The sequence below is a fragment of the Alternaria burnsii genome (assembly GCF_013036055.1).
Source record: "Alternaria burnsii strain CBS107.38 chromosome Unknown 752, whole genome shotgun sequence".
NCBI lineage: Eukaryota > Fungi > Ascomycota > Dothideomycetes > Pleosporales > Pleosporaceae > Alternaria > Alternaria burnsii.
Window position 1 is genome coordinate 663,594 of NW_024066114.1, and position 27,182 is coordinate 690,775.

Consider the following 27,182-nt stretch of genomic DNA (forward strand, 5'->3'; position numbering starts at 1 on the left):
GTAGACTTGTCCATATCGCTTAGCAGCCTTGACGGCCAAGAGCTCGGAAAACATCGATACAGGCAGCACCAGTGTACAAGTTGTCGGCCTGGCCCTCAGGGCAGGAGCAAGAGGGGTCGATGAAAGCAGGGGTGCCAGAGCCGTCTGCATGAGAGTCGCCACAGATGTTGGCGCAACGACCCTTTTGATACTCGCAAGAGATGGCACCTCCAGCGCAGATTCGCTTGCCGTTAGGTCCAGTCTTCTGAGAAGCAGCACCGAGGGCGAGGATAGCGATAGAGAGGATGGTGGTGAGCTGCATGTTGGCGTTGGGAAGTTGTTTGGCTTCGGTGGGGAATTGTTGTAGAGTTGCTATAAACAACGATTAGCAGGAGACATCGAGACATGAAGTTAATCATTCGTACGATTTTGATCCTAGGGAAGGGTGACTAAGTGATTGAATCGATGATTTGATGACTGAGTGCGGCGGATAATCAAAATGGTGGGAGGGAGATGAAGGCATTTATACTTCTCCGTGAGAGACAACTCCTATCACTATCTTGATACTGACAGTATGGCTATGCTCCAAAGGACCGGATGACGATACCGCCAAACCAAAGACCCCAAGCTGTAGTTGTACAGAAGGTCCGGATCTCGGTGGGATTCGTATTCCAATCTCTTGGTGGTTTGGCAGGTGCTAACATGCTCTGCGGCTTCGCCGTATGCCAATCCAAGTTGACGTTGGAACAGAGCTGCGCATTCGACACCCATTGCCGATCGGTCGTGTATCGTACGCAGTCGCGGCTTCACCGTAAACTGGCCTTACTCTATAGAGGTCTTAAAAGGACGCACGGTACATACATCATACCTTGTAGAGCGAGCCAAGATAAGACCTCCACTGTAGGGTCGCGTTAATACTAGGAATTCATTACCAGGTCTGGGGAACTGAGCTAGGCGCTTTAGAGTCAGGAGAAGACACCGGCTAGACACTTGAAGGACCACGTGCAAGAACCACATGCTGTGGTCATCTTCAAAATTCGCAAGATTCCACAGAGATTTTCGACCCAATGTACCTAGGAATTCGAGCAACCTGTATTACACGGCGACTGCGACGGCAGTTTCGCGCGGAAGGCAGGGATTGCCACGACAGTCGCATCCTGCGCTAGATCGAGTAGAATGAAGCATGAGACTGAGGACGTCTCCATACTGGTAAGCCGGTGTGAGGTTCCAAGCTCTAGGTAACCCTGGGATTATTCGCTAGTACTGGTATCCGTGCTGTGATTGTACCTGGTACCTTGGCAACGGCCCTGACATGCTCTAGTTGCCTGGCATCATAGTGCTCTCTTTCTCCCTCATCATCAACGCCTATATCGATCTATCTCCTCTGGCCCAATTGAGATCTATCTGATGTGTTGGACCATGCCGCAGCCGATGAGCTATGCTGCTCACGTTGATAAGCGACAGCAAGCAAGGCGGTCAACAGACACGGGGATAACCTAGCAGCAATGAATACGTCACCAGACAATCAAGCACTGCAATCGGCAGAGCTTCCTTTTGAATCTAGGTATTCCCAACCGCATCGGTCAGTATCAACTGTCCGACAAGATAAATAAGCAGGCAATCTGAAACGCGCCCTGTCTTCTACATCGTGGTAGAGCAAGTGCGTTGCTTAGCCGTCAGCACTTAGCTTTTTTTATGTTGCGACACGAAACATGCACGATCGGCATTGGGCACTAAACCAGATGCGGATGCCGAGCGTGCACGGGTGAGCGCTCACATTCTCCTCACAAGGCCAGCGAGGGATTTCGACTTCAGTCGACTCAACGCTCCAGCATCCAGCTTTTGCGATCGACAAGGCTACAGCCCTTCATGCCAACTGTTGTACGAACAAATCACCGTAAGAATTTGCTAGTTCCACCGAGCGCGAAACACTGTGCAGGGATGCGCAACGGCAATGCCCGCCTCACCCACGCCCCATATTGTGCTCGTGCATGCAACAAACGTGTTCGAGTAATGGGAACCTCGATATCATAGAGTTTGTACGAGGCTAGAGTTGTACGGCCACATAAAATAGCGATCCACAAGAAGCTCGGTGAAGTGCACTCTTTGTCCCTCGTCAGGCATCGAGTCCGTTTAGATGATACTCAGGTAGTGATTATCCGCTCCCCAGCAACACTACGCGCCTCGAGTATCCCATCGAAGGCGCGAGAGCGGTTGGAGTGACTAGGTTTTGTTATATCAAAGGCTATCTTGTCATACGTGTGTAGAGACAGAGCTTCCGCACCGTTGAATTCTCATAGTTCGCCTCTCGGAAGCTTCATCAACTCCCTCACTGTCGCTTTCGCTGTCTTCGCTTGTTGACTGAGCTACCACGAAGCGTGTTGTGTTCATGTCCATGGACCAGCGGCTGCATGAACATCACACAGCCTTGCTGCAAAATCGCATTCTCTGTGTCAATCCCATCCGTGTCAATCCCAAGGTCTGGATGCTTGACGTGTTGTGACATGTTATAATTGTTCCCATTCCTGTTGGACATCTCAGGTATCTTTTGCTGCCCACAAGACCAGGCTTGCGATATCAAGCCTCACAATCACTTCGGGAGATCTGAATCCGATAGTTGATGAGGCATGCTGGCTTTGCTTGGACGAGCGTGATCACTGTATCCCCAGCTATGCGGTGCTGGAGACCTGGCTTTGTATTAATTACTGCCCTTGGTTCTCCATATCATATCAGTGCACGTAGTGAGCGAAGTCGAGCAAAGGTCTTAACAAGATAGAGGCTCTAAGGAGAGAAATGTCGTGAAGGCTCGCATGACGACTGGGTGGCGGATATTACGAAAGGTTTTAGTTCTGCAGTAATCGTTCCCCCTTCCTTACGGGATACGCAGATACTCAGACCAGCGTGATCACCCTCTCTTCTGCGACGTAATGTGCTTCGAGGATCCGACCGACTGCATTGGAACCTCCGAACCGAATGAGTCCTGCTCTCTCGAATGTACTATCATTTTTTGTTTGGAGAAAGAGTGCTTCTGCACTGTCAGACTCCACCCATGATATCTGTGGATTTATCTGTGGATTTTCGGTAACCTCAACGAATTCTTTGTCATCGGGTTTTTCTTCCTTGTCATTTATCTCTCCTCCCTGGCTCTCGAAGGTTCCGGTCTTATGATCTGCTTTAGAATGCTGGCCGTGAACACATTGTTGTAAAACAACAATGTAGCCGTATTGTGGATCTGGTTGTCCTGTACCTAGGTAGGTATCTTGTCTATCCAAGTCGAATTCCATGTCTCGGTCAGAGAATTCTTGCAGTACACCTGGGTGCTCCTCACGACTATCCAATAATCTGAATTTACCAAAACAGCGGATATCGTCGCGGAGCGGAAACTCAAGGCCGGCCCAAGCCGTGAAAGTGGCTTGCAACGGCCTACATCTGATTGATATTGACGCACGCTTCAACTCGCCAGAGGTTTCAGCTTCCACCTTAGTCTCAACAAGTTCAGCCTCCGTATGTCGCGTTTTGTGGTTCCAATGAAACTTGGTCAACAAGCTTCGGCGTATGCTGTGGTCTTGACAAGCCCAACTCCATGTGGGCGCTATCCATATTTTCGTTTGGGAGACTGTATTTTCTCGATGCCAGTATAGCTGTTCTTCTCGACGGCAGCTTATTTCTTTCCTTCGATACCAGCATAGCTCTTCGATTATGTGACCAAGCCACAGACCAGCAACAAGCTCATCCCCTGTTGCTCGGGATATCCATCTCGCGATGCCATTGATAGCTACAAGCTTATCGGCGGAGTGAGTGAGCACGCATCTTGCATACTGGTCTCGAAACGTAAGCCACTCCATATAGGTAGCTTTGTCCAGAGCTTTAGCGGAAAGCCAAGGGTTTGAACTGTCGGATAGGTCATCTTTGCTTTGATGCATGATTTTGCAGACTCGGTTCTTCAGTGAAGTAGCGTCCCAACGCCAGAATGCTTGCGCCCAAGGTGGAAGATTGTCGGGGTAGGTTTCGCACGCCATACATTTGTTGCACTCCCAGAAGAGTTGCGTACTCGTGAAGTGCAAGATTCGTTGCGAAAGCTGTCGCTCCTGACATACCCAAGCTCTTTTACTCAGCGGCGCGCGCTCGACGCAAGATTGGGCCAAGTGGTGAACATCGCACAAATAGTTTCCTACTAGCGGAAACCCTGATACCTTATCTTTCAGCCAGTCCGCTTTCTCGTCGAAGTTGAATTCCAAAACTCTTGGTACGTGTAATTGTGGGGTTCTTTCGAAAAACAGGCCTTCACTGCTGTTTCTTGCCGCAGTTGCCGCAATAGTGCAAGCCGCATTTGCATAGACATCTCCCATTCTACTAGACTCATAGGCCCAGTCATCTTTGTCATCTTGGAAGATGCACCTGCGAAGGTAAGTTCAAGTATACATATCTACAACAAGGGCTACATACAATGAATCAATCCAAATATACTGGATCTCAAGGCGTCGGGCGAGCGTTATGGAGTCTTGAAACGTCTTTGGTAGAGCTTCAAGATGCACCCCTGCAACGAGTGTACAGTACGTCGTTTTGTTGAGTGCCAGCGGTTTCGTGTCCCCCCAACAGTGAGATAGACATACATAATCTTCGTTGGATAACAGTTCAGTACTACAAAGCACAATTAAGCTGTGCTGAGCAAGCCCAATGTTCAAAAGTCTTGAAGGGTAGATGCTGTGAGACGAGGACTTCGGAGGATTGCATTGCAAGTGTGATTGGCGGCAGTGCTGGTATTTTCTGAGAAGAAACCCCCAGGTAGACTCTGATCGGCTGTTTAATGAAAGGTCTTTCGATATCGTCAGTTCGTTTGTGTCAGTGATGAAGTTAGTGTCTATGTGTTATATTTCGTAACAAACTCACTAGTCCAAGGTATGAGAACGATGTCATTGCCTTCGTATGAAATCGTATCATGGTGATTTGATTGAAAGCTTAGGATTCTTCCGCCGTCTTCTGTCAGAAAGTAGAACCCGCTCAGCGCTGACCATGTTTGTAAAGAAGGGACGGTTTGGGTATTGTTCCACGCTAAGCTACAAATCGAACAAGGTAGGCGCATTGCCGTCGCGAAGGATTCGAAAGTTTCGTGATGATTGAATGTTACGAACCATCGATCTTCTTTGATCAATGAGATATTTCCAACGAGTAGCCGACGACAAGGTTCACAATACAGCTTTCCTGACATTATAGTTACCCAGTGGGATACTTTCGGCTAGCAAGTAACAAGAGATGAACTTTTCAGTCGAATGTGGGTAGGGACAAGTACATGTTGACACTGCTACATAGCGAGTTATCTGGATAGCCCCGCATGACATCATGGGACCTGAGAAATGAGTAAGCTCGGCTTGGGATGCTTTGCATGTGTCGTGCCACCATTCCGCGTTGCGCGTCCTTCTATTGGCTATCCTATTACCCACTTGCAAAAACGACCCGTTCACAAGCGGCCAACGATACTATACATTTCAGCTTCTCGCGCTGACCATAAATCAACAGAATGGCAGCAGCACGATAGAAGCTGTGATCAATGAAGACGTGCGAAACTGTTTCTAAACTTGGCGGGTCTCCTAGCTACTCATATATCGAGCCCAGAGCCCGGCTGTGTCTAGCACTCCAGTAATACGATTCAACGCCGATGGCTTCCTCAGGAATGATATCAAGCTGTTCGCGGCTAACAGACTTTTCGGCGACCCCCTAAGAATTGTATGCCTCGCCATACCTATCATCGCAAACAGCAGGCTCTATGTCAGTCTCTTCTTACTTCCCATCTTCTCTCGATCGTGATGGCATAATTTGAGTTGGCTGGTACTTGTTTGTGATGACCGCATGCAGATGAGACACGAACTATTTGCGAAGCCTTGATAGGCTGTAGCTCGATTTGTGAAGAAGCGTCCTTGTCATCCATCAGTTCCGAGAACGTGGCGGTCGGGTCAATATCAGGTGCTCTGCCTCCTTTCTTCGAGAAAAGACTGATGTGCGTGCTACTTCCGTAAGAAAAGCTGGAGTTGGCGGCGTTCCTTGTCTTGCTGAACAAAGGACGCATGAGCGGAATGCACGCCAGAACGATTGCGACAGCAGGCTCCAGTCCAGAAAGTATTGTGGCGAGCACACCTTCGTACGTCATATCCGTGAAGTCTAGATTGGGTAGCAATGTTTGTCGGTATATGGTGATGGCCCAGGTTCTGCCTCATATGTGAGCATCTCAAGATCAACAAGGAAATAATGAAATCCTCGGTCATGTGTACTCACCCGACTCCAATGCTGAGTAAAGCCATAACGGCTAGCTTCCTGCGCCAGGCTATCCGTAATTTGTACAGATATGGCATGGGCAATGCGATGATCACAGCATCTGTGATGAGATTGACGATCCCCATTGAGAAGTAAAAAGACGGTTGACTTCCGCAAGTCCCCGGTAATGCGAAGTTCCAGTTTTTGGCAAGTGGTCGGCATATCAGAAAAGCAGCGAGTATGTTGGCGATGTTCCACATTACAACCAGAGCGCCGAGAGTGCGTGCCCACTGCAACATAGATGACATCGGTATGAGTGCAGCATACATGGATAAAATCGATAGTTTGCTGAAACACACGGTGGCATTCCAAAGTATCGAGAAGGACATTATTCCCTATAATGGAAAGAGAGTTAGAAATCTGGATTCGGGAAAGGCTATTTCTTGGTCTTACCTTGAAGAAGAAGGTTGCCGTCTCAGGTCCGAAACGGTGATAGATCTCTGTTGTGTGGAATCCAAAACCGCCATATGTGACTAGTGAGATGCAGCACGCGTGCATTACAGTATTCCATAGCTGGTAGATGTTTTCAGAAACAGAACGGCTGCCTTTTACATTATTTGACTTACTGCGGCGGCGACAATACAGTAGTCACTATAATCAATCCTGTTCCCGATCTTTTTGGCGACGATCCGCAGACCCACAGCGACTATGACTATTAGGATGGAGATTGAAGAAGTCACCAGAACGCCGACTTGTTGTCCATTTTCGATGGGTATCGTTTCTGCCGTCATGGAATGAATCTGCTTCCCAAGTCCGCTGCATGAATATGCCCAAGGGGCGAAAGGGCTCGAACAGGTGGACCTAGCCTCCTATATGTACGCAATGAGCATGAACGACAGCTACAAGGTTACTTCCCCGGCATGCACGTACAGCTTTGACCTCGCTATATCCTAAAAGAGGTAACCCTTTTCATGACCTAGAACACTGAGGCGGCTCGTGATCCCGTCAGATTGGATTGGCAATGAGCAGCGGTATGTGGTACTCCTTCGGAGCAAAAATGCCAGTGGAAGCGCCACCTCAGACTACATCATTGCAATTGATAGTATCGCGTTGATTCTGCTCTTGTTGTATCCATGATCTGAAGGCGCAACCTGTGGCATTCGGTCGTCAGCGCATCCACAAGTCAGGCCTACAGACCTTTTGCATGACTAACGACGTATTGCAATACACCTGTAGAATTCATAGTCAGTCTATCGCTAACGCTGCAGTACTAGGTATTTGTTCGACCATCAAGCATGATTGCTTCGCCACGAGAGGCGCGGCAAGAAAAGCGTCCCGTCTGACAGGCAATATCTGTAGCGCAGGAACACTTTCCCTGTACAAATGTATCACAATCCTTCGCGCTGAATCCTACTGTCGGCACTGCGGAGTCACGTCTGAGCACACGTAGCGTGGCCGCACCCGCTTTTCGGCAAGCTGGTTGTGGACCACGCCGTAATGCCAAGGTGGCGCGGTTGCGGACGATCCACGTCGTTGGAATCGCCCATCTTTGCTGCATGCCATCGTTTCCACGACCGTTTAATAGATGACATCGGCACTGGAATCTTTCATGACGAGAGGGATTTAAGGCTGCATCGTGAAGCATCAACTTGCGGAAACTTTGGCAAGTGCTTCTACACTGATTCTTGCGAGCGTTCATGCCAAACACCTGGTACGGCAACGAAGAAGCGCTAGTCGCGCTAATAGCTGCAAGTTCGTGTAACGGCTCGGGAAAAAGGCGAAATTAAGCAACTACTTCTGTCTCGAACATCGAGTTAGCTTCTTGGGATGCAATGTGGGAAGCGTCATGCCCCAGTGCTGGACAGAGACGAGCGTCTTCGTTCAGACAATTGGCGAGGTATGCGGCTAGATACAACCGTCCCGCTCTTTCAAATATGATCAATCTCCCCTCAGAAACGCACCACATCTATCTCTCGAAGACTGAGACTTGACGACATGGGCTCCGTCTCGCAGAACGAGCGAGAAGTCGCGATCATTACCGGTGCCACGGTCAGTCACGTCGCATGGATGTAAATAATGAGATCGTTAACAGAACCCGATAGAGTGGCATCGGTTCCTGGCTAGCAGCTCATCTGCATGCGAAAGGGTACTGCGTCGCAGTTTGTGGTCGACGAGAGAGTGAAGGACACAACGTCGCCTCATCGATTGACCCAAAAGAAGAGACAGCCATCTTCGTTCAATGCGACGTAGGCTCCTACTCTTCGCAAGTCAACCTCTTCAAGACTGTCTGGGAGAAGTGGGGTCGTCTTGACGTTCTGATCGCAAACGCTGGCTTTGTTGATCGCGGTTCCGTTTTCAACTTCAAATACCGTGATGCAGCCATCAACAGTCCACCTCCAGAACCGGATACCAGCTGCACCGACGTGGTGGTGAAAGGAAGAATATATGGCACAACACTGGCGACGCACTACATGCGCAACAATCCAGGGCGGAAGGGCGGTAAGATTATCACTACAGGTAGCATGCTAGGTGTGTACGCATGCCATACTTTCCCGGAGTATTGCGCGGCCGAGGCAGCGTCGGTCATGTGGGCGAAGACTACTGGACCCGTTCTGCTGGCCAAGGATAACATCTCCGTCAACTCTGTGATGCTGGGCCCAATCGAGACTGAAGCTATGCCTGGATTTAGCAAAGCTTTCCATCCTGAACAATTGATGACGAAGTCGACACTCTTCGCTGGCTACGACTACTTCCTTGACGGCAAGGAAAATCTCAGGACAGGTGAAACCATCGAGGTGGCGCACGACAAACTTGTAGACTGGGGTCATCCGGGCTACAAGAGCGGAGCATTTTCGAAGCGCTCAGAGGCCGTATTCGAGCCATGGTTCAATCTGGTGCATGGAGAAGAGAGTGGATTGGCTGGTACACTCAAGGATTGGCCTGACCATAGTAAGAAGATCATCGCTGTCACAGGTGCGACAGGAAGCCAAGGCGGTGGAGTTGTCAATATTATGAAGAAGAACCCTGGATGGAAGGTCAGAGCGATTACCAGGAATCTAGACAGTGATGCGGCGAGAAAGCTTACAGCTGAGGGCATCGAGGTTGTGAAGGCTGATTTTGAGGATGAGGCGTCCCTGCGAGTCGCCTTTGAAGGTGCACATGCCGTATTTGCTGTCACGAACTGGTGGGAATCGCTCTTCCAGGGTAAAAGCCAGCACGAGTCTGGTGAGATCGAAGAGCGACATGGCATGAATCTTGCTCGAGCTGCTGCCGCCACTCGTACTGTAGACCACTACATCTGGTCAACAACTCCAAGTGCCAAGCGCCGGTTCTGGGGCAAGCTAGAAGCACCACATATGGACTATAAGGCCAATGTCGACAGACGCATTAAAGCGGAGTTGCCCCAGCTTGCTGCTATCACTACTTATTTGTACTTCGGGTACTACCCTCAAAACATGGCCTTCTTTCCATTGTGTAAACCAATCGAATACGTACGTCAAATTTAGCCCTCGTTGTACGACGCATCCTACTGACATAGCACATAGCCCGGCACCGGCCAGTACATTCAGACTCTACCTACCAAAGCCGATGCTAAAGTGCTCGTGGCCGGCGACATGACTGTCAATCCCGGTATCTGGGTTCGTCAAGCCCTTGCCACTGGCGGTAAGGCTTACGGTAGATACGCCAACGTCGCACTAGAGAAGTTGACGTTCCAAGAGATGGTCGATGTATGGTCGGAAGTGACTGGCAAGAGCTGTGTGTTTGCTGAAATCAGCATGGAGACAGTAACGAAGCTGTACGGCGATATGGGCAATGAATTAGCGAAGCAATTCAAGTATGGAGAGGCGTGCGACCCGTGGGAGGTCACCGAAGAGTTCATCAGTCCAGATGAGCTGGGTATCGACCCTGGAGAAGTCGTCGGGTTCAGAGGGACAATCGAAGGACTCAAGGCTGCCGGGTTTTGGGCTTGATTCGAGTATGTCAATCGGACATTTGCGCTTGTCCAGTTTCGTAATGGATATCATCTGCATTAGAAGTCTGCTGCCATTGAATAGAGCTGCGAGGAGAAAAAACAGTGGACGCGACAGATGTTGAGGCCGTTCTTTCGAGTGTAGAGGGGCTGCCGCGTATGGGCCGTTGCCAATCTAGTCATAGCGTCAGCGTGATAGCAGACTGCATGAGAAGATGCAAAAAACAGTATCGTAAGTAGTAGGTCGAGAAAGGCCGCTCATTATGTGTTACCCTACATCCATCATGAGGCTTCAAGAGTGGGATTGCAAACCCTAAGTGCAGATATATAAAGAGCAGGGTCACAGACTTCGTCTTTCCATAAAATCGTTGAAAGGGAGATCTAGAGATGGTAGAAGCCATCCCATGATCTCGGCAGCATTTCTTACGACTTCGATGAGGCTATTGGTGCCTGTACAGTCGAGGGGGTGAAGACTTGCTGTCGTGTACGGAAAACCCTTCTTGCGTGCGGGCTCCCGTTCGCGAGCCGCAGCGCCGATCAGTGACATCTCAGTGCACGTATCGGAAGGCTTGTAAAAGATACGAGAATCAGCGCGACATCGTATTGTCAGTCCCGAACATGAAGACACATGACGGTGTTAGTGTAGGTACAGATGCAGCGGCGGCAGCGGCCCCTGTCGAGACTGGCCGAAGTGCCGACCCCCGCATGCAAGCACGCAAGACCTCACTGAGATGGCAAGTTTCGTACAACCGCACCAATAAAGACGCTTGCGACCCCTGATACTCCTGAGCATACAACAACCCATCCACCTCACCCTGATCATGGCTGAATCACCTCCTATGGGCAATGCCCTCGATGCGATCGGCAACACTCCATGCGTACAGTTGCAACGAGTTGTACCAGATGGATGCGCGCGGGTCTTTGTAAAGCTTGAATCACTGAATCCGACGGGCTCCTACAAAGACCGTATGGCAAGATCCTTGATTGAAGAAGCAGAGCGGAGAGGTGATTTGCGACCCGGTATGACCATTGTAGAAGCTACTGGAGGCAGTACCGGCTCCTAGCTCGCTTTTGTTTGTGCTGTCAAGGGCTATAAATTCCACGTTGTATCGTCCAACGCCTACGCGGTCGACAAGCTACGAGCGATGGCAGCGTTCGGCGCTGAAGTGGATCTGGTCAACAGCCCTTCTGGTCGCATCACAGCAGACTTGATTCCATCGATGATAGAACGTGCAAGGACGATTGCTCAGGGCGACACTTACTATCCCACCGACCAATTCAACAACGCTGACGCTTATGTTGGCTACAAAGCACTCGGGCTGGAGCTGGTTCATCAATTTCCGAACGGCATTGACGGGTTCTGCGCAGCCGTTGGTACAGCTGGTATGATCATGGGCGTGTCGAAAATTTTGAAGGAACGGTGGCCAAAAACTTATGTTCGAATCCTTGAGCCAGCAACTGCGCCCACTATTACCGAGGGGCGGAGTGGTGTGCATGGCGTTGAGGGCATAGGAATTGGATACATGCCGCCTCTTCTCGAGAAGGACCTCTATGACGACGCACGCGCAGTCCCGGAGGACGAAGGTCGTGCAATGTGTCGACGTCTTGCGAAGGAGGAAGGACTCCTTGTCGGTACATCCACCGGTCTCAACGTGACAGCTGCCATTGCGCTAGCAAAGCAACTGGGATCCGACAAGACGGTAGTAACGGTCGCGTGCGATACGGGACTTAAGTACATGCATAGAGATCTGTATGAGTAATGCAGTCTCTTTGCCTAAAATGCGATGCCCGATGTTGCCATCGGACGGCGTGCGAAGGGAGAAGTGGGTCAAAATTTCGGAGCCGAGGTGATCACGGTAGGTAACCTTTCGCATTATCCAAATTCTTCTAAATTTGGGACTACAAAGAAAGATAGTTACCTAAAGAGTGTGACCTAACCTAGAACGACGGTCGGTGGAGGCAGGCCGACAAAAGGAAAATTGAAAATACTTTAGCATTAACGGATACCCCAGCACAACTTCTAGGACACGGTTCGGTTTCTGAACATCGGACGATCTGATATGCATGAATTTGGCTCCGACTTGTCTGAAACAAGTCAGTCCACACATGCAATTCCCAGACTATGATGCGATTAAGTTAGACGGACCGAACATAACGTTATTCTACGAGCGCATAATGATATGTATACTTCGATTTGCCTGCTTGCCTCCTATATTCCCCCCTACAATCCATCCTCTTCTATGCAGAACCAACATTCTATTACTGTTCTTACTCTCAACATGGATTCCATCCATACCAAAACTCGACAATGGCGGAAGCCTTTAATTTGGTCAGCATCGTTGGCAGTTGTCGTTATCGCCTTTGCGGGATCATATCTTCACCAGCGTCCGGAGAAAGGAACTCCTCGTTTCGACTTTGACCCGCGCTTCAAAATTCCCTCGCCTCCAGTAGATACGCCTTACTCAGACAAGGGTAATATGATAGCCATGGTTCTGACAGGAGTCAGTTGCCTTTTCGCAGTCGCATGTGGTGTTCGTGACGCCCGAATCACGCGCTCATTGTTACCGTTTGTCTTGCCTTTGAGTTGCGGCATGAATGTACTTTCAGAAACTATGATCGATAGATTAGGAGCTATCTATTACCCTTGGCTCGAGAACTATGTTTCGTCCCATATTCTAGGACGCGAGATCGTCCATTGGACCCCAATCTGGTTCGGTTACGCGTTGGTAATGCACCTGGGGCTCCAACTGCTGCATAAGAACGCGAAAACTCTGGATTGACGATGATCTTGGATCTGGTTCTCGAAAGAATCCTGCTTCCATTGGGGATATACGATTACTATAGAAACCACCCTCTTATCGTACTGAACAAATTCCCTTGGTGGTGGATGGGGCCAAATGCCGTCGCAGTATTCTTGCCGACGGCTCTTGCGTATTGCCTGCGATATCTTTTGGTCCGCTGGAAATCTCTCGCCGTATTCCTCCTTACGCCAATGTCGGTTTGTGCAGCATACGGTCTGGTCGCTTTTCCAGCTTGGACTGTCATCAACGACGATGATAGTTGGTTTGTGAGGGACTTTCTCGGTGTCCTAATTTTGCTCCTCGCACCCATCGTGTTCTGTGGCATCTTAGAGATCGTATTGGGAAGGCACCCGCTCGATATGGACGGGACTGGGAACTCTGATCAGATGCCACCGACTCCGGAAGAGAACATCGGTACATATTGGGATGACTGCTAGAGTATCGTGCTGTCAGTCTCAGAGGATGTTCAACTAGTGCAATGTGCCCAGGAGTACTCTACTTGAACCGTAGGTTGTTGAGGAAAGGAGCGGTTGCAAACATGAGTTATCTGCCTGCCCTATTCGCTTTCTAGTTCGCAAAGAGGGACTAAGATCTTAAAGATGCTGACGGGCTTCACGTTCGAATCATTTACGATGTTGGGTGCACACTGCTTCGAGGACTTGGGGCTGATTGTTTAGCATTGCACCCGCAAATAGATCGGTGTTGCAGCGTTCGCGTCATTGTTGTCTTCCAGCGCTTCTATTACGACCATGTTCGGAACTCTGCCTCACCCTGACCTATGAAGATCCTTTTACTGTTCCCTCAATTTAGACATCATTGCAGTTCCCACCCCACAGCAAGTCCTCTCCGTTCGGGCCCTGTGGCCCTGTACTCCTGCAGCAAGGAGCCCAAGCATTGATCATTTGGTTCAGCGTAAAGCCCAACCCATCTGTCTGCAATCGACATTCGCCGTTCCTACCATCCCAACTACCAGGTCGGTCCCTTCCGTCGGGGAAAGTCACCCCGGAGGTGTCAGTGCAGCAGATATTAGCGAATCTGTCTGGATTGAGCTCGGCTGGCCCAGTGCAGTAGCAAGCGACATTAGCCTAAGTAGATCATTAGCCACGTTCTTCAAATGTGGGTTCGCAAGAGGTTTTGAGTGATAACTTGCCTGCGCGATACCTGCGAGGACGAGGACAGTGGCGGCAAGTGTAAACTTCATGATTGTGTAAGAGTGTTTTCTCGGTCTGTTATAGGAGTCGCAATTCAGTGAAGACAGTTAGCCAGATGTTCAGGCGGAGTAGAGCAATGCTTTATAGGCTTTCTCTACAGCCTCAAAACTGGTAGCATCTTTGGATGCGCCAGACTATCCGCAAGCTGCCTAAGTCTGACGTGAGGAATGGTCTGTTAAGAGGGCGTACCCAATTTCGGCCGTAAATCATATTTACGAATTGTTGATGTGGTTTAGATTCCGGACGTTGCTCCAGTATGCGACTTTCCAGAGACATATACCAAGTCGCGTTACGCTACCTTACACTGTGTTTGAGTGTTCTGGCCTCTTTGGCTGCGCAGTTAACTGGTTCTCAAAGCTTTTCCCACGTCTTTTCGTCTGTTACTGCGCGATCGGTGTATCATGTCCGACAAAGATGTCTTTTGCAGGTGCATGGTTGTTTCTGTATGTTAGTGCTTATAGGACAGGAGAAGCTACCACGGCAAGGATATGGCTGTGGCTTAGCAGAGGTCCGCAGCATTCCGCGTCTTGGTAATGTAATAGGTCATTACGTGTCACACATCCTGGTTGCGAAGAAGGAGAGACATAATAGTTCCAGTCCAGGTCGTACTTCCGTTGCCAATGTCGACGCGTCACTAGCGTGTCATTGGCGCGCTGACATATACATACTTCGGGCTCACCAAGAGACGGACACGGCCCCGTCAAACATTCCACGACCACCCATCTCGAAAATCTTGACGCGACACTGATTACAGCAGACCGTTTTGGATTGGAACTGCTCACCAGCACCCGGCTGCCGCGGCGGCTGGAAGCCTGTCGCGCTAGGACTTGCTCGAGAGGGTGAATGAAGACCGATGCTAGGGCAGGGTCATTGGGAATAGTGCCTGTCAAGAGCACTTATAGCAGAGTATTCGAAGCGGAATTACTATGGGGAAATGCTGGTGGTATAATGGACACACAAGTAGTCCTCAGATGAATGAACATGTTCGACGAAGACGAACTCGCCGGAACCGATGACGTCGACCAGCATGCGTAGAGGGAACGGCAGAGCTGGGAAGCGCATGCGCATCACGCCCTTCATACGATATTTTGCGACATGTCGCGCATAGTTCTATGTACATGGGTAACGGTCCCAACGCCAGAGAATTATCGAGCGATCTTGCGGCCGCGCATCTCAGCCGCGGGTGTTACTTGAGCCAGCTCCTCGAGGATTTGTCCCGCACAGTCTACCATTCGCTTTGCCGAAGGGCCTGGGAGCCACCTATACGATCCCGGAACACCAAGATCGTGGTTACACAGCAGGACATCGGTTACACAAGCTCATGGCTAGTCTGCAGAGTTCAGTCTAGCGTGGTCCGCCTCTTTACCCGCTCCCGTGCTGACGTCCGGCGGCACTGCTTACGCATCATATGTATGGTGTATCTATTGGTCAAAACAACTGTATGAGCTTCGGAAACCTTCCTCATTGATCTAATATGACGTTCGCGCATACATCCGCTGAAGGTACACTTCAAAACGATCCCCCCCCTTCGATGTTTGCTCTGTGAGCAACACCTAGGGAGTTTATGTTCTTTTGCCTCAGAATGAAGACATATAGAACACTGCCTGTTGTATTCGCACTGATAACAGCGTTTGTAGCCTACGGCAGTGGATTATCTACGCGGGATGAGATCGCTCAGTCTATCTCTCAGCGTGCCAGAGCTGGTACCCGCCTCGTACTTGCAAGAACTATCGCAACGCTACTGATAGTCTCATCTAGACTCTGTCAAGCTTGAAGCCATTCCGAATTCTGCTTTGACTTCTGCTCTTGAGAGCATCGCCGCTACGTATCTGGATGCCGAAGCACCCAAGCTCGCGCAGCACAGTGTTTCGAATCTCACCAACATCATTGACGTTCATGGTACGCCCCGCTTCGAAGTCTTGAACGGACATCTAACAGACTCTCATAGCGCATTGTGTACCTGACTGGTTTCGTGCAATCGCTCCCACAGCCGGCGGAAATCCGACGCCGTCATGGAATATCACTGCGCATCTTGACTTCATGGCCAGCCAAGGCATCTCACACTCTGTTCTGGCCTTCTCATCGCCCGGTGCGAACGTTTACCCAGGCGATCAAGCTGCCACCGCAGCGCTTGCTAGGCTAATCAACGAGCAGTCTGCAGCGTACGCTCGAGCCTACCCAAGCCGCTTCTCTTTCTACGCTGTCGTTCCGCTACCATACACACAGGCCGCTATCGCAGAAGCGGTGTATGCGCTCGATACGCTCGGAGCTGCCGGCATTGCCCTTTACTCCAACTTTGAGGGTCTATATGTCGGCGATCGAACCTTTATGCCTTTCTTCGAAGCGATGAACGCGCGCGATTCAGGCCAGATCATATATATACACCCCACAACACCATACATGCGTGTGAACGGCTCACTGGTGGAAGCAAACCCTACTACGTACCCGACTGGCAATATCGAGTTCTACTTCGAAACAGCACGCGTGCTTCAAGATCTCGCAGTCACGCAGACGATCCTGAATTTCACGAATATCGACTATGTTATACCACACGTTGGTGGTGCATTCCCCTCCGTTGCAGATCGGTTGTTGAAGTCGTTTCCAGCCATCTACAACCGCACGATGGATGCCTTGCAGACGCGCTTCTTTTGGGATTCAGCGGGGCCAACATATTTCCACCAAATTGGTGGTCTTCTTGCGTATGACATACCAACGACAAATCTCTTGTTTGGTACGGACTTCCCGTACGCGCCAATCTTCACCTATGCCCCGTCCCTGCTAGGCATTGAGACCTCGACATTTGTGACCGATGCGGAGCGTTCAGGGATCTTCTTTCGCAATGCGCAACGGCTCTTTCACGGCCGCTTCTCTTTTTGAGTGGTTACATAATGGCCACTCGTATACGCGTTGGTTCTCATAGACAGAAGTGTTTGAAACCACACTCCGCTATGTGCTATGAATTTTGTAGCAACTGAGTTAGCCTTGGTAGTATCAATCGCTACATTGTACTGAGTCCACGGTCCATTAGATACTGCGTTTGAGGGTTGTCGCGCATCGTTTGTCGCCGCGCTCGCTTCTGTGTGAGGCACATCTTTCCTACTATGCGGCTGAAAGCTGCGGTCTACTCTGAGAACGAACACCGTACTTCCTCTGATGCTGCCCGCAACGTGGCTCCTTCCATCGACCGTGCGCATCACTTTTGCCCAGTTGTATATCCGATCTCAACACTCTGTTCGCAGCTCGAGGTGTGCTATGTGCATGTTCTACAGTCCTTGCGCGGGACACTGCTGATGATGATCGCGGTGGCGTGTTGGTGCTAGAAGCAGCACCATTCATTCATCCTCAGATGGGTGTGTTACGTGATGAGAGAGGTGCTCTTCCACAAGGAAAGATATGATGATCTGTTCGCTTATGCAAGCTCTTCATCTCGCTTCGAATTTTACTGTCGCGAAGAGGTGTGGTGCCTTTGGATTTTTGTTTTCCTGTATCCATTCCACGGCACTCTCCCAGCGCATTTCTAGTTCACTTTCCTCGAGACCGAGTTCGTAAAATTCGTCTTCGGGTATGGTTTGGTTTGCCCTGAGCCATAGCGTCATTCTTTCTCGATCGAAATCACCATCACGTTTCCGTTTCACAGCCCACTTATGGAAAGCCTGGCAGAAGGCTTCTCCAGTGCCAGTTGGATCAAACGACATCTTGATCGGTGTTTTGTCCCACCAACCGGTCACATGAAGTCGGCCGCTGGAGCCATCTTGAGTTGCAAGGGGGGTGATCGTTTGTGTTGGCTGACCACGGTCCACATGCTTCGGATGAGTAGCCGAAGCAGATGGGTCAGCCGTGTGCATACGTCGACTGTTGCGCATAGACTGCACGCATTCGTATGTTTGTTGAACAGCAGGCGGTGGTAGAGATGGTTGTTGATAAGCATACGTGGGCGCTGCAGGCGTATGCGGAAGTGGTGTTGGGTCAAGTTCTTCTACTCTTCCAAAGGTTTGTGGATAGTGTGCGTGTGATGATTGTGCATCATGAACATCTTTCGTCATTACAGACGGGTCAGTGTGTTAAACGCAGTTCCTGCAGATTGTAGTAGACTGACCTGAGGGAGATTGGGATTCCGTAGCTCCATCGAATCCCAGAACGACATCGCAGTCGAGCGATCTCGCTGACACGATGTAGAATGTGTCCAAGTTTGTTGAGTGCTCATTGCGGCGACGCCAGGTGAGGTTGACAGCAAACCTCACATTTTCCCATGTCTGGCAACCGGATGGATGATGTACAAGTACCAACTCATCCACCCCGAATCTACCCGCACCTAGGCCACGACCATATGCCACTTGAGCTTTGATCAAACTGCGTTTCCCTGATGCCCGTCTGGATAATACTGGCACATCTGTGCCTTCGTCATCACCTGACAGAATATAGATTTTTTCCATGCCCGCAGCAACCATGCTCGAAAAATGCGACGTAACTGAGCCCACGCTGGCGGACGGAGTATTCAAGTTGTGTCTGACACGTGAAGCATTCTGTTGAGCCATTCTGTTAGGTAGAGAAAAAGACCCCTGAGCCACAAGAATCTGAGGTGGTCTATCATAGTATTTAGACCATGGTCGAGTACCTGCGGCAACTTCATCCGGGTTCAAGTGTTGAGTATTGTGTGGGACATGCATGTGTTTGTATGGCTGTTGGAAATCATGGTGCGCCGGCAGGTACGACCGTTGATAAGAATTCGTTAATGTCATGGATGTGGGCGCAGTCGCTGTTGTCAGACCACTATCCTTGAGAAAGTCCTGCTTTGCTGAGCTTGTGTCGTAATTCCGCAAAGCATCATAAGATGCAACTCGTTCTAACATTAAGCCAGTGCTATTGTGGCACTGTTGGCATCGACGAATATCTCCGAAGGGGATGGCTGATAATTGTTGAAACACGTCAATGGCTGTTGGACGCTTCTGAGGTTCATGCTGCAACAGCGATAGAGGAAGCAGGATCCACTCCCTTGGAATTGACACTTGTTGCGCAATGTTTTTGGATGTTTCCAAAAGATTATTGGTCCACTGAATAGTTTTATGAAGGCTGGCGAAGTATGGGCGAAGATGTGGCCCCTCCGACCCACGAAAATTGGCAAATTCAACCAGCGACTCTCGAAGAAACACCGTAACCATTTCAACGAGGACGCAGCCGAGAGAGAAGATGTCTGCTGCACGTCCTCGGCGCGCGTGATCAGCCATGACTTCTGGAGCACTGTACAATTTAGTGCGAAGCACATCAGCACTCGTAGACCCTGTAGTGTCGTCATCGATGAGGTCTTTCGCGATGCCGAAGTCAGTAATCAAGATGTCCGGTCCTTTTATCAGAATATTCGCCGGCTTGATATCTTTATGTCGGATCTTTTGATCATGAATGTATGCCAGCGCGTGAGCCAGACATTGTGACCACTTTGGAAGTAGCTTCAACTCTTCCTCTGAACGGGTACCAGATATTTCGTCCTGTTCCATCCATTCATTGAGACTGATATCTGCGACTGGCGACATGATAATACCGAAATGTCTTTCGCAAAGATAAGTACTGATGACTTGCGTGATATGCATATGTTGTAGTCGTCTTACGATTGACACTTCATTATTGATGCTCTCCAATTGTGTCTTGCTTCGCCCCGATCGAATCCGGATATTCTTCCTGGCGAAGCATCGATCGTCACCATACTCATCTTTTTGTTTCACAAGGTCGACCCAGCCGAACGAGCCGTTTCCGAGGAAGCTTTGAGACACAAACGGGATGTCCGATTTACGCTCGTAGACGAAATGCGGCTCCACTTCGACCCAATCGGAAGACAATTTTGATGGTGTGGAGACTTCCAGAGTATGACGCCGGTACGGTTCTTCGCTCATTGTGACAAAGCTTCAAGTATGACACCAGATACCAGCCTTAGATCAGACTCGGCCAGTTATAGAGGGGTTAGGGTTCAGGCCAGACTCTCTTGGGAATACAATCAAGCCGTCGTCAGGTTTAACGAGGTCGCAAAGCAAAAAGATGTGTCCTAGGTTAAGATATCGCGAAGTTCTGCTATATTGCCGTAGGTTGGCCATACACATGATTAGACAAACACAGATCTCACCGGTGCGGGGGCGGGGTCAAGGCCGCACGTGGGATGCACAAGTTCAAAGATTCTGCCAGGCGTGAACAAGCCACTGGATAGCGTGACTGGTATGTCTATATTTAAGTATCGTGGCATGCTCTGATTGGCTTCTACTGGACAGGGCCAGTACACTCACTTCTATCAAACTGTCAATACAGAACAAATCTGTGCTTAAGCAAACGTTCAAGCCTCCAGTACCAGTAGGATACGAGGGGTGCAGGTGCGAGCCTCAAGCGTAGATCATCGGTTGCTGTATTTGCAGTCTCATTGCCCGTTTTCGCTATGATTTGTTCAACGCAATTTCGGCAAACACCATGCTGTCCATGCCATTGTGTAGCTGTAAGAATCTTCTGGCGCAAATCATGTCTACGTGTGGAGAAGATTGCCTACATACTCCGCAACCGCAAGCATCTTTTCCTCCTGCAATCTCCGCCCAACAAGCTGCACACTGACATGTGCACCGTCATAAATCTCCGGGTCGTAGTCGTCCTGAGTTCTCTTATCCTGCTCATCAATCTCTTTGTAACCTTCATCCTTCTTATCAACGCTCTTATCCGCATTCGTGACCGGCACAACAACACTTGTGTAATCCAGCGTATTCACCCACGTCGAGTAGCCATAATATTTGTACTTTTCTTTTCTCGCAGCAGGGAACGGCGCAAGAGGACAAATGATCGCATCGACGGGCCTACCCGTACCCGTTTTGTCAACAGTGCTGTTCCAGTACTCCATGTACTCCTTCTTCAACCGGCGCACCTCGACGTTTATAGCGGCGATCTCGCTGGCAGTGTACTCCTTTTCAAGGGATTGGTAAAACGAGACCTGAGGCGCCATGGGTTCGCCTGAGAGCGCAAATGCGGAACGAACATCTTTTCCGGCATCGTAGATCCACGAGTTGAAACCGGTGTCGTTGATAGTGCGGTGGGAGGGTGGTTGCCAGTCGATGACTTCGTGTCCAGCGGTGCGCAAAGCTTTGACGACCATTTCGATCGCGCGGCTGACGGGTGGATGGGGGTTCACTATGCCGTCTGTTCGTAAGACGCCGAAGCAAAGCTTCTTTGCAGACTTAATCTCGGACTCTTGATCGGCACGCCAGGGGATTTCATGGACTAATGGGTCGTGAAGCCATGGTTCTTGTTGAAGGAGGGCTTGAGTGACGAGGCGTAGGGATGCTGCGTTTGTCGCGAGAGGTCCAACTACGGAAAGGACGGTGTTTTGCCCTTCCATTGAGTTTGCCATGCCTTCGTATGGCAGACGACCGGTAGAAGGACGGAGGCCATACAGTCCGTTGAAGGCGGCGGGGATACGGATAGAGCCGCCGATGTCAGTACCGAATCCTACTGGTGCTGTAAAACGTTAGACGATCCATTTCTTGGGCCTAAAACAGTAGGGGCTTGGGCTTATTCGTGTCATGTAGTGACATAGCCAACTTACATCCTCTGATTCCGATCACTGCGCCCTCGCCACCTGAGCTACCACCTGCCGTCAAATGCCTGTTCTTCGGGTTAAGAGTATATCCAATGATATTGTTGACCGTCTCGCCACTCATAAGAGTATGCGGCACGCTCGTCTTGCAGTACAACACAGCGCCCGCATTTCGTAGCATCTTCACCATCTCACTCTCAAAGACCTTCTCTTTACCAGTACCCTTCTTACCTTCGAAGGTGCCGATCCAGCCTACGTAACCCATACTGGTCTCGACATCTTTGACGTGAAACTGATCTTTGAGTGAGATAGGTAGGCCATGAAGAGGCCCAAGTGTCTTCTTGTGTTTGGCATAGTATGCATCGAGGGCCTTTGCGTCCTGAATGGCAGCATCGAAGAAGATCTCATGTAGGCAGTGCAGCTTCCTCGTTAGCAGGTTTCGCTCGACTTACGTGGTATGCGACGTACCAACTGATGCGCCACTGCGGCTCGGTGGCAGAATGCCCTCGTGACCTCCTCAGCGGTCCACTTTCCTTCAGCCACTGTTTTCGCAATAACATCTGCGCTGCTTTCTGTGATCTGGAGCTCCTTCTCGCTGAAGTACTGCTTCACGTATTCGGTGACATCAACTTGTTCCTCTACAGACGGCAACTTCTCTAGTCGCCATTCTTTCGGTATAGCGGCCAAGATGGCCTCGCGCTTCTGCGTTGCTGTTTCTTTCCAAGATGATGCCGTCATGGTGTCAGATATACAACTGGCTGTATGTGAGATTGGTTGACAATATGTTTGCAGAGGGGAATATGTCAAAAGAAATGCTCCAGGGCGCCTTGCGTGTAAGAGCGGTTCCGGACTGGAAATAGACAGCTTCGGGAATGACGTTGAGCGTTGGCAGGCCGTTGATAGCTTTGGAACTATCCAGTGGCTGGGTGGGGTAGCTCTGGGGCATTTGATCTAAGCACCTTCCATATCAGCGTAGCTCCGCACTGAATAACATGAAGCCAGGCAAGAGTGATGCAGGGCACCTTTTTGCCGATGCGCATGCCGCAACGACATGAACTGGAGGGGTAGCTACGACTGGGTGGAGATTGGAGCTGGCATTAGGTCACAGATACGATGTTCCGCCGACCAATCTCCACCTTCGGCAATTGGGGTAACTCCAACATGGATCCATATTACACTTCCATTATACAACTTGTTCGCTGCATCTTGAAACGTTGACTTGTTTTCGCTACATAGGTATCTGCAAACAATGGCAACAAGGAGAAGTGATGAAAGAATTTCAAGCACGGGAACGTTCAAGGAGAAGACGCCATTCCATGCGTGAAAGCAAGCAAGGTGCTGGATGCTGACCGCTCAAACAGGACTTGAACATGTTCGCTGAGGTAACAATAAGCAAGGTATACCAGGCTATGTGGTTAGAAATCGTGGTATCTTCAGATGGAACTTTGTCGACCAAGAGGATTCGTTATGGATATCGCACACGCATTAGGGATAAAGACCCTAGACAGTCTCGACATAGTTGCTGTGACAGGTCAGTGACTACTCCACATTTCGGCGTGAATGCGACGTACCTTGGGAAGATGCCTTCTCTGTTTCCGACTCTGCCTGTCCACCAGTCTGTCTCGTTGTCTGTCCTCTTCAGAATCGTGATGATCTCGCCCTTCTTGAAGCCCAGATCGCCCGGTTGGTCTGCGTCAAAGGTGAACTTGGCAATCGCCTGGTCGGATTGTAGCCCCGCCTTCTTCTGACCCGTAGTTTGTCCGAATACTGGCTTTGGAGCTGTCGGTCGGCCGGGCTTGCGATCGCTGTATGAGTAGTCGTCGCCGAAAGTGGAGGAGCGATTCCGTGTGTCCATGCGGTCGAATGTCTCGTTGGGGTTCGCGCGCGTGGAGAAGGATCGGCCGAGGGGTGCTGAGGATGGCTGCCGGTCGTAAACATCATCTTCCCAGCCGGAAGAACGCTGTGGTCGGTCTCTATATTCGTAGTCGTTGTTTCCTTGGCCTAGAGAACCTGTACGATCCCTCCGTACGCCTTCGCCCATTGCTGAACCCTGGCGCCCTTGCCATACTACATTGTCGCGCGAATCGTCATAGACGGGGATGTCGTTGTACATGGCATCGTTCGTAACATTCTGGGCTCCTCCAACGCCAGCAAAGACTCTTGAGTTGAGCACCTGCAGGAGCGGGGCGGCGGCTGGTGGTGGGGGAACCTGTCCGCTGAGAATCTCGCGCGCAGTCCATCGGCGGCCGTACAGCTTCTCGTTGGCGTCTCTCCGCTCGATGATACCGCTTCCCTCGAGACTGACACCCGCGAAAAGTCCCTTGGTTTTGCTGTAGCTGAAGATGCCCGCTACGCCCTTCAAACTCGCCGCGCCGGCAGCCTCGGCATTGCGACCAACTGGCCCCGCTGCGATAGAGACGTTGCCACCAAGTGTTAAAGATCCTGCCTGCGCAAATGTACGCACTGCCGATGCATCGTTCAGGATGAAGACGAAGTCGGTGAGCTCGAAACCAATTTGTCCGCCGAAGCCGCCGCCGATGGTTCCGATGGCTGTGGGCGCCGACCACGATCCGTCAGCGAGACGAGCGACAACGACACCTGAACCAAATCGCGCTGTGCCGAGGAAGCCAGCCTTGAATACTGTGAGAATCGCGAGACCCTAGACGCGTGTTAGCAGCCCATCCCGTGTTTGCTTGGGCAGCATCGACAGACGCCGGATGCGCAGGAACACTCGTACCTTTGCATTGGCGAGAACATTCGGGGGAATAATCTTGTCGGGTCCAAAGGCTTGCCTGGGGTCGACAAAGGATGCTAGAATCTTTCCTGTCTTGCGACATTCGCCTGGGGGAGCAGTTGTCAGCGACGTCACCGGCCCGCAAGCGGCGCATAAACAAAGTGGGCTGTTAGCAACTTACTGCTCATGGAAGAGGGCAGGGGGTTGTTGAGACTGAAACCCATCTTGGCGCGTGTGTGGGGAGAGAATAGCAGAGAGTTGGGGTATATAGGAACGGGTTGCGGAGAAAAGAGCGCAGCCAGTTGCTTATGCTGCCGATGGAAGGAAGCATGGCGGGCGGTATTCAGCGGGCATTATGTCATTTGCTGTGGCTGTGCCTCGCACACGACGCGTCCGCCCTTGGCTTGCCATGGCCTTGAACTTTCCACCACTTTCGCCCACGTCGCAGCCTCGCCATAGGGTGTGAGCCCGCATCGCATCGCCCACCAGTCACCTAGTCGTCGTGTGTAATGTCGCGATTGGACGTTCAATCAGCTATCTTCGCGAGACGCGTTCACGCCCAGCCTGACTTGGGAAACAACGCTTGCGACACATCAGACGTTGCCACTTTTCAAGTCATCTTAACAGCCCAAACTCATAGATCATCAGCGCACACGTATACAATGTGGCGGCGTACTGCGCCACATAGCCTTTCATATCGCACCTGGGGGAGTTCTGTCGCCTTCCAGCCCGACTGTCGCACCGCATCATCAAACATCCCGCGTCTCCACCCGTGAAGGGTGAAGGTTATTGTTGTACCCAGTTTCACTGCTTACGGAAGTTATAGGGAAACATATGGGCGTCCATGTCCGCCGTATGTTTACTTACTGATAAAGCTAGCTGTTCTCAGATCCCTCCTACAGGCGTATCTAAGCCTCACGAGAGAGTGGCTAAGACAATCAATGTTCTGTACATGCAAGCGACAGATAGCGAGACGTTCACAGAAGACCTGCAGGGCATCATATCACGTTCCTCGTCCATATATACAATCCGATGTTGATGACTGGCTTGCCCTCGGTTTACCCAAAAGACCGACTTGGCAGACCTCACTCTGCGAATGAGCAACTCGAAGCGAAGCAATGTCAGCACTGCATACTTACGCCCTAGCGCTCATACACGCCCTGGCGTATGTCTCTGCGCCCTTTGATTTTACCGATAGCCTGTATTACCACCAAGATGCTGCTGCCCTGATATATAAACAGAAATCCTTTACACGACATGGGAGGACCAACACAAAATGTCCACAACTCAGACCATCGTCCCGTTGGTAAACCTCTCCTCCGATCAGCATTCACGGATTCGCCTTGATGCAAATGGAAATGACTCAACCGGTCTTGAATCTCTTTCCGATCCGCAACCTCCACCCTCTGCCGCAGAAGCAATCCCCAATGGAGGCTATGGCTGGACTGTGGTCGCCTCATGTTCTTTTCTTCTCTTCTGGATTAACGGCTACACGACGGCCTGGGGCGTCCTGCAAACAGCCATCCTGAAATCGCCCAATTTGAACACGAACGTGCGTACCATCACCTTCGTTGGCAGCCTGTATATGGCTTGCATGGTCGCTTTTGGCATTGCTTCGATAAGAGTTATGAGGTCCTTCGGCGTGCGGTACACTGCTCTTGCTGCCACGACAGTGTTTGGAGTGGGGTTGATTGCTACGAGTTTCACGTTGGACCATCTTGGTGGGCTGTTCTGCATCGCAGGGCTGCTAGTGGGAGTTGGTACATCGCTGCTGTATACTGCGACAAACAGTTTGCCACTGCAGTGGTTCAGCTCGAAACTTGGTATTGCGAATGGCGTTGTCAAGGCTGGTGGTGGCGTAGGTGCCACGATACTGCCGCTCGCAGCGCAGGCACTTATCGATAAATTCGGATTGGAGTGGACGTTCCGTGTCCTAGGCATCCTTATCATGGCCACTGGAATACCATGCACTTTATTGTTGAAGGAACGTGCGACTACTGGAACGCTCTCCCGGTTCGATTGGTCGCTTTTGAAGAACGTTCCGTTCCTTACGCTGACCATGGCTGGTGCCGTTGGCGTCTTTGCTCTCTTCGTACCGCCCTTCTTCTTGCCACTGTTTGCGAGTTCGATCGGTCTGCCAGCGTCGACTGGTGCGGGTTTAGTCGGCGGATTCGGTGCTGCGACAGCAGTAGGTCGTATCCTGGGCGGATTGACTTGCGATAAGATCGGCAGTTTCAACACCTTGATGATCACCTGCTTGGTCAATTCGGTCAGCATGCTAGCCATCTGGCCAGTAAGCACATCATTGCCACCTCTCTTCATCTTCGCTCTTGTCAACGGATGCGCCAATGGAAGCTTCTTTGTCAGTCTGCCTACTGCCGTTGCTGTGGTAGCTCCCCACTCTGCTGCTGCGTCGATTGCTTTGATGGTGTTCTTTTGGACTCCAGGCTATTTGTTAGGAGCTCCTCTTGCCGGGCTATTGATTGAAGCGACAGGTGCGGCAGATGCTTCATCGATCGAGCCGTATCGGGCTGCTATCTTCTACGCCGCTGGGACAGGTGTCTTGACGACACTTCTTATCGTCATCGCACGACTACGGTTGGACACAAAGGTGTTGAAGAGGCTGTGATGGCGCGTTCAATGCGCTGCAGATTCGGTCGCAAGTGCCACTATAGCAATG

The 27,182-nt window shown here is 50.7% G+C and overlaps 9 protein-coding genes across 9 annotated transcripts; 5 read left to right on the forward strand and 4 right to left on the reverse strand.

Annotated features, from left to right (window-relative positions):
* Positions 1-19: 19 nt before the first annotated feature.
* Positions 20-7,019, reverse strand: GT037_006306 (uncharacterized protein; the record flags this gene model as incomplete). Its single annotated transcript, XM_038931353.1, has 7 exons — positions 20-351; positions 2,978-3,402; positions 5,576-5,694; positions 5,762-6,182; positions 6,250-6,623; positions 6,682-6,801; positions 6,855-7,019. The coding sequence occupies 7 exons, from the start codon at positions 7,017-7,019 to the stop codon at positions 20-22; spliced, it is 1,956 nt and encodes a 651-aa protein (XP_038785850.1).
* A 1,162-nt stretch (positions 7,020-8,181) lies between these two features.
* GT037_006307 (nad-binding protein) lies at positions 8,182-10,199 on the forward strand (the record flags this gene model as incomplete). Its single annotated transcript, XM_038931354.1, has 3 exons — positions 8,182-8,277; positions 8,331-9,719; positions 9,774-10,199. Coding segments are annotated over 3 exons (1,911 nt in total), but the record flags the coding sequence as incomplete, so codon positions are not given.
* A 1,144-nt stretch (positions 10,200-11,343) lies between these two features.
* Positions 11,344-11,958, forward strand: GT037_006308 (uncharacterized protein; the record flags this gene model as incomplete). The annotated part of the gene is made up of 1 exon (XM_038931355.1): positions 11,344-11,958. The coding sequence occupies one exon, from the start codon at positions 11,344-11,346 to the stop codon at positions 11,956-11,958; it is 615 nt and encodes a 204-aa protein (XP_038785852.1).
* Positions 11,959-12,477: 519 nt separating this feature from the next.
* GT037_006309 (uncharacterized protein) lies at positions 12,478-12,978 on the forward strand (the record flags this gene model as incomplete). Its single annotated transcript, XM_038931356.1, has 1 exon — positions 12,478-12,978. One exon carries the CDS (start codon positions 12,478-12,480, stop codon positions 12,976-12,978), a length of 501 nt encoding a protein of 166 aa, XP_038785853.1.
* Positions 12,979-13,805: 827 nt separating this feature from the next.
* Positions 13,806-14,200, reverse strand: GT037_006310 (uncharacterized protein; the record flags this gene model as incomplete). Its single annotated transcript, XM_038931357.1, has 2 exons — positions 13,806-14,084; positions 14,150-14,200. The coding sequence occupies 2 exons, from the start codon at positions 14,198-14,200 to the stop codon at positions 13,806-13,808; spliced, it is 330 nt and encodes a 109-aa protein (XP_038785854.1).
* Positions 14,201-15,792: 1,592 nt separating this feature from the next.
* Positions 15,793-17,087, forward strand: GT037_006311 (uncharacterized protein; the record flags this gene model as incomplete). The annotated part of the gene is made up of 3 exons (XM_038931358.1): positions 15,793-15,913; positions 15,969-16,109; positions 16,159-17,087. 3 exons carry the CDS (start codon positions 15,793-15,795, stop codon positions 17,085-17,087), a joined length of 1,191 nt encoding a protein of 396 aa, XP_038785855.1.
* Positions 17,088-17,632: 545 nt separating this feature from the next.
* Positions 17,633-20,095, reverse strand: GT037_006312 (uncharacterized protein; the record flags this gene model as incomplete). Its single annotated transcript, XM_038931359.1, has 2 exons — positions 17,633-18,243; positions 18,307-20,095. 2 exons carry the CDS (start codon positions 20,093-20,095, stop codon positions 17,633-17,635), a joined length of 2,400 nt encoding a protein of 799 aa, XP_038785856.1.
* A 614-nt stretch (positions 20,096-20,709) lies between these two features.
* GT037_006313 (general amidase) lies at positions 20,710-24,726 on the reverse strand (the record flags this gene model as incomplete). Its single annotated transcript, XM_038931360.1, has 8 exons — positions 20,710-21,689; positions 21,778-22,189; positions 22,237-22,522; positions 23,251-23,290; positions 23,340-23,373; positions 23,537-24,427; positions 24,506-24,609; positions 24,684-24,726. 8 exons carry the CDS (start codon positions 24,724-24,726, stop codon positions 20,710-20,712), a joined length of 2,790 nt encoding a protein of 929 aa, XP_038785857.1.
* A 1,052-nt stretch (positions 24,727-25,778) lies between these two features.
* GT037_006314 (mfs general substrate transporter) lies at positions 25,779-27,131 on the forward strand (the record flags this gene model as incomplete). The annotated part of the gene is made up of 1 exon (XM_038931361.1): positions 25,779-27,131. One exon carries the CDS (start codon positions 25,779-25,781, stop codon positions 27,129-27,131), a length of 1,353 nt encoding a protein of 450 aa, XP_038785858.1.
* Positions 27,132-27,182: the final 51 nt, after the last annotated feature.